At 39.9% G+C, this 6,660-nt stretch overlaps 1 protein-coding gene across 1 annotated transcript; it reads left to right on the top strand.

The window, feature by feature from the left end:
- The first annotated feature begins 5,482 nt into the window (after window positions 1-5,482).
- Window positions 5,483-6,398, top strand: LOC125548146 (E3 ubiquitin-protein ligase ATL41-like). Its single transcript, XM_048711823.1, has one exon. It carries the CDS (start codon window positions 5,541-5,543, stop codon window positions 6,174-6,176), a length of 636 nt encoding a protein of 211 aa, XP_048567780.1. The 5' UTR covers window positions 5,483-5,540; the 3' UTR covers window positions 6,177-6,398.
- Window positions 6,399-6,660: the final 262 nt, after the last annotated feature.

The raw sequence follows: 6,660 nt of genomic DNA, 5'->3' as shown, positions 1-6,660 counted from the left end.
GATCCACATATATCAAATGTTCATCAGGATGTTTTGTTCCATCTCCTAAAAAAGGATTAGCTAGCAGTTTTTCTATCATACCCGAAGGAACTTCAAAGCAAGCATTTTCATTTTCATATTCATTTTCAGTAGGTTCAGTAGGTTGAGGAGCAATTCTTTGCTCTACTGGTCGGGGTGAAGATACCCCGAACATCCCACTTATGATTAACCTCTATTGCAAGCATCCGCAAATACAACAAAAGTATTAAGGTAAACCTAACCATAGCATGAAACATATGGATCCAAATCAGCCCCTTACGAAGAAACGCATAAACTAGGGTTTAAACTTCTGTCACTCTAGCAACCCATCATCTACTTATTACTTCCCAATGCCTTCCCCTAGGCCCAAATAATGGTGAAGTGTCATGTAGTCGATGTTCACATAACACCACTAGAGGAGAGACACCATACATCTCATCAAAATATCGAACGAATACCAAATTCACATGACTACTAATAGCAAGACTTCTCCCATGTCCTTAGGAACAAAAGTAACTACTCACAAAGCATAAAAATGTTCATAATCAGAGGGGTATTAATATGCATATAGGATATGAACATATGATCTTCCACCAATTAAACCAACTAGCATCAACTACAAGGAGTAATTAACACTACTAGCAACCTACTAGCACCAATCCCGTACTTGGAGACAAGAATTGGATACAAGAGATGAACTAGGGTTTTGAGATGAGATGGTGCCGATGAAGATGTTGATGGAGATTGCCCTCTCCCGATGAGAGGAGCGTTGGTGATGACGATGGCGATGATTTCCCCCTTCGGGAGGGAAGTTTCCCCGGCAGAACAGCTCCGCCAGAGCCCTAGATTGATTCCGCCAAGGTTCCCCGGTAGAAACTTTGGGGCACTCTTTGAGGTTCTATGTGTTGGTTGAATAGATGAATCTGAGATTGTGTGATGCATATCGTATAATCATACCCACGGATACTTGAGGTGACATTGGAGTATCTAGGTGACATTAGGGTTTTGGTTGATTTGTGTCTTAAGGTGTTATTATAGTACGAACTCTAGGGTTGTTTGTAACACTTATAGGAATAGCCAAACGGATTGATTGGAAAGAATAACTTTGAGGTGGTTTCGTACCCTACCATAATCTCTTCATTTGTTCTCCGCTATTAGTGGCTTTGGAGTGACTCTTTGTTGCATGTTGAGGGATAGTTATATGATCCAATTATGTTATTATTGTTGAGAGGATTTGCACTAGTGAAAGTATGAACCCTATGCCTTGTTTCCTAGCATTGCAATACCGTTTACGCTCACTTTTATCATTAGTTACCTTGCTGTTTTTATATTTTCAGATTACAAAACTTTATCTACCATCCATATACCACTTGTATCACCATCTCTTCGCCGAAGTAGTGCACCTATACAATTTACCGTTGTATTGGGTGTGTTGGGGACACAAGAGACTCTTTGTTATTTGGTTGCAGGGTTGCTTGAGAGAGACCATATTCATCCTACGCCTCCTACGGATTGATAAACCTTAGGTCATTCACTTGAGGGAAATTTACTACTGTCCTACAAATCTCTGCACTTGGAGGCCCAACAACGTCTACAAAAAGAAGGTTGTGTAGTAGACATCACTGATGAGGGCATCGTTCGGGTGTTGCCCGATTCCCATTTGGCGCTTCAGGCATCACTTAAAGGGTTAACGGTATGTGCAGCAACCTTGAGAATGGTTGTCCCATGTAAGGCACGTAGCGGGAAGCTCGTCTCGGTTCATGGAAGCTTCTGAAACCTTTGTCAGTTTTTTTCCTTTTCGTTTCTTGTTTTTCTTGGCAGTGGTTTTGTTCTATTTTATTTTATTTATTTTTATTTTTATTGTTTTATTTACTTTTTTGTTTTTTAAATGCAATTCTTAGAATAGATAACCCCTGTCAAATTCATGAACTTTTCTCAAGTTTATGAACAGTTTTCAAATTCATAATTTTTAAAATTTCATGAGCAATTTTAAAATTTGCGTTTTTTTCAATTTTCATATTATTTCCAAATTTAGTAAGAAACTAAATTCATGATTTATTTTTCAAATTCAAGAATATTTTTTCAAATGTATGTACCTTTTTTCTTTTTACAAAACAGGAACTATTTCCAGATTGAAGTTTTTTTTTCAAAAGTTAACCGGTTAGCGGACATTGGTCGATTGGTGAACCACTCAACGGCCGACAAACAGAACAAAACCTGAAATTGGGCGAATGGAGAAGTAGCTCTTGATTTCTTGGTGGGCCGACACATGGGAGGAGCGCATGAGCACCACTCTGGTAACCCGGCGCACGGGAATCCTATTTCTCGCGTATTACCAGGGATGCCGCTTCGTCAGTTTGGCGACCCAGCTAGGGGCTCCTTTTTAGAACCTTCCTAGACCATTTTTTTCTTCTGTTTTTCTTTCTTTTCTCTGTATTTTCATTTTCATTTTTCCTTATTTTTAAATTTCATTTTTTCTTATAATGTTTTTCCTTCTACTTCTTCCTATTTTTTATTCTTTTATTTCAAACTAAAAACATATTTTGAAACCTGGAATATTTTCAAATTGTGAACAAAATTTGAAATTTAGAAAATTCATGAACAATAGTGGAAATATGAGAATATTTTTTTAAATAATGAACATTTTAAGTTTATGAATTTATTTGAAATCTGAGAATATATTTTTAATTTTCTAAACAGTTCTGAAATCCAAGAATTTTTTTGAAATTTTTGAATATTTGTTTGAAATCCGTAAATATTTTTGTATTCTGAACATTTATTTTCCAAATTCATGAAATTATTTTTAAATTTCTATCAATTTTTTAAATCATGAACATTCTTGGAAATTCAGGATAACTTTCAAGTTTGTGATTTTTTTAAATTTGAGAACAATTTTTCTTATTTATATTCTAGAACAATTTTTGAAATCCAGGAATATTTTTCCAATTTGTGAACATTTCAAATTTTGAAAAACAATTTGAAATCGATAACTTTTTTCATATTCCTTAACATTTTTTGAATACTGAAACTTTTTGAAATCCCTAACTTTGCTTGAAGTCATGAATATTTTTTAAGTTACAAAAAGAAATGAAAAAAGGGGCGTGCTCGCCCTGCACTTGGGCTGGCCGAAAGCGCACGCAGGGGGTGGGGGTGCGTGTTTGCTTGTTGTGTGCCGCATAGAGCGCAACTAAGGGCTCCTTTGATTCAAAGGAATTCTATAGGATTTTTGGAGGATTGAAATCCTTAAGAATTTTTCCTATGTTGGTCCTTTGATTCATAGGATTGGATCCCATAGGAATTTTTCCTATGAAATCTTTTGTACTACATTTCATAGGAAATCTAATATCCACTCCAACCTCCTTTTATAATTCCTTTACTTTTCCTGTGCCATCAAACAGTCCATGCTAATCATGTAGGATTCATGTGTGCATGCCACTCCAACCCTATACTTTTCCTATTCCTACGATTTGAAAATCCTGCGAATCAAAGAGGGCCTAAATGGGGAGACCTCCAGGAATCGCTTTTGTTGCCCTTAGAGCATGCCCATGATTTTTTTATTTTTTGTTTACGTGATTCGTTTTAGATGTGTTTTTTTGGTTTTTCCAGTTTTTTGGTTTTCGCCAGATTTCCCCTGAGCTTTGGAAAAACATTGCGCGCCAAAAAATATTCCATGAGTTTTTGTTGTGGTTATTTTTGTTGCTTCCGCGAGAAGCACATATTTGCTTCTTGTGGAGGCACATATTTTCTTTCATGTGAAAGAAAAATAATTATGCTTCCAGGAGAAGCACAAGTATGCATCTCGTGGAGGCACTTATTTGCTTCCATGATTTCTTAGAAAGAAAAAAAAACTATGCTTCCACGAGAAGCATAGATTTGCTCCTCGTGAAGGCACAAATTTGCTTCCGCGAGAAGCACCACAGGAAAAAAAGAAGTGCTTTGAGAAGAATCACACATTTGCTTATGCAAGTAGCATAGTTGTGCTTCTCGAAAAAAAACCATGGAAGGACAAATTTGCTTCTCGTGGAGGCACGGAATTATTTTCGCGAGAAGCACAACTATGCTATGAATGCATAGATTTGCTTTCACGAGAAGCACAACTGTACTTCTCAAAATGGAAAAAAAAGCGAGGGATAAACATGCTTTTTGTCTCTGTTTTTTTCCCTATTTTTCGTGAAAAATGTTGTCTATGAAAATCTTGACGCGAGAAATCCAATGGTGAAGGTTCGGAATTTAGACGGACGATTCAAGCGATAAATTGTTTTGAATAAAGAAATCTATGAAAAAAGAGAAACTCCTGGGTTGTGACAAGTGGTGCATATGCCGTGTGCCACTTGCAGCACCTGAGAAGATGGGAGTGAAGTTTGCAAGGGGTAACCCTCAATTGATGATTTCGGAGAACAAGTGGTCCCGGGCACGGCCGAAAAAGGTTCACGGATTTGACAAAATGTTCGCAGGTTTGTGAAAAGTTCATGAATTAAAAAAAACCGGGAAATTGGAAAAAGCTTAGGAGTTTGAATTTTCTTTTCGATTTGGAAAAAGTTGATGGATATGAAAAAAGTTAACGGATTTCAAAAAAGTTTGTGGTTTCAAAGAAAGGTTCAGATACCTAGATTGCAAGAAAAATCTTGACCCGACCGACCATTTCATGAAAAATAATAATATGTTGCATGTATTTCCTATGTAAATGTCAACTTATTAGAAAATTTTCATTGATGATATGACCGTTTTTGATTATTTCCCAGTGTTACAGATATATTGAAAACATACTTTTCAGAACATGGAAGTATACGTACACCTAATCAAAAAGTCCACAACAACGACATAAAAACATGTTTGACCATTCCTGCAGGCAATTCCACATCATTAGTTGCGAAGAGATTAGTTTATATCAAGTGATATATAGTATATCTCAAGTCAAGAAGCATCTCTACCTCCAATGGAAAACACGAGAATATAGCCCCTTCAACCTTCATTTTGAAAATGTGGTAAAGCTAAGTTCGTGGCTCTTGCACACTATGATGTGCTTAGTTTAAAGCAATTGGAAATCTATTACTCTGTCTAGTAGGTCAACTCTGTTACCAATTGAATTATTGTCATCTAATATGTTTCAGGAAGTAAAAACATATTCTATTTAGAACTCGAGAAAAAAGAAGGTAGACAATATTTAAAATCAGTTCAGCTAAAGAACATTTCATAATCTACTGAAATATACTGGGCAAAACGTTGACATGTTGTCGACCACATGACCACATCATCACATATCATAATCTATTGATTAGCCAGCAGCATAAATAAGCAATATGTATAAATTTCAGTGCATTATTTAAAGGAGACATACGTGCATGATGCAATTTTCATCTCAAAAATTGCTGGAGTATATATATCCGAAATAGTCGGCATACATACCTAAAACCAAAATGATCTGTCCCAGCAAGAGAACCATCCAAGATTTTGAGATCACCAACCTGTCTACATATATATAGCTAGCTGTAGCTTCGTTTCCCAAAGCCATTTCCTCCACCATGTCCTCATACATCGCGTCGTTCGAGCCCGGAGAGGCCGTGGCCCCGTGCTGCAGCACAACCACGCTGCTCAGCGCGTTGGCGGCATCCGTCGCCTGCTGCTTCTTCCTCGTCGTCATCTTCCTCTGCCTGCGCTTCCTCCACCTTCGCCGCACCAGGACGCGGCACCACGGCGCACAGCCCCTGCAAGGGCAGGGCCAGGCCCAGCAGCCCAAGCACGGCCTCGACGCCGCCACCATCGCGCTCTTCCCGTCTTTCCCGTACCGGCGGGACCGCTCGGCGTCGGCGCCGGACGAGTGCGCCGTGTGCCTCAGGGTCGTCGACGAGGGGGAGACGGTGAGGCAGCTCCCGAGCTGCAAGCACCTGTTCCATCAGGAGTGCGTCGACGTGTGGCTCCTGTCCAACGCGTCGTGCCCGGTCTGCCGTGGGAAGGTCGAGCGGGCCGCGGGCGCCGATCAGCGCGAGAGAGCCGCGGCATCAGCGGCCGTCGTGCCAATCGAGATGATGGACGATGAAACGCTGTCTCCATCGCCGTCGACGTCGTTAGAGCCGTCCGCGCCGGAGCGGCCGGGCTGGTTTGGCGGGCGAGCCTCCGGCTCCCGCTCCGGCCAGGAAACGGACTTGGAGCGGCAATAGCAGTCATTTTCCAGGGAGTCCGGGACTCCTGTATATGATCGCACGATCTGTTGAAGTAGGTAGCAACAGGTTCGTCATTCGTATATGCAGAGAGCTTGTTGGCAGCACACATTTTATTCGGTTGTTGTAAACGATCAGTATTGCGACCCTAACTTGCATGGGCGCTTATTCATTTTATTTTGCTATGTGTTATTTGGCTTCACAAATGACTAAATGAGTAAGAAAAAATAGTGCTCGCCACTACGGTCCCGAACTGTATTTCACATCAAAAATAGTGCTCACCACTACCATCACCAACCCGATAATAATGAAGATTGGTGAGAGTCCTCTCTAGCCTTGAGCGACCCGAACTGTATTTCGTCGTCCATATTAGGCATTGGAATACCTTTGGAATTGCAGAATTCCTCAGCCTCATGAAAAGGACTCTTTCAACCATTATCTTTCATGGTAGCTGTCAGTGTCAAAATCGGTGGATCTCGAGTAG

The sequence above is a fragment of the Triticum urartu genome, chromosome 3 (genome assembly GCF_003073215.2).
Source record: "Triticum urartu cultivar G1812 chromosome 3, Tu2.1, whole genome shotgun sequence".
Lineage (NCBI taxonomy): Eukaryota > Viridiplantae > Streptophyta > Magnoliopsida > Poales > Poaceae > Triticum > Triticum urartu.
This window is presented reverse-complemented; position numbering and strand designations above follow the sequence as displayed.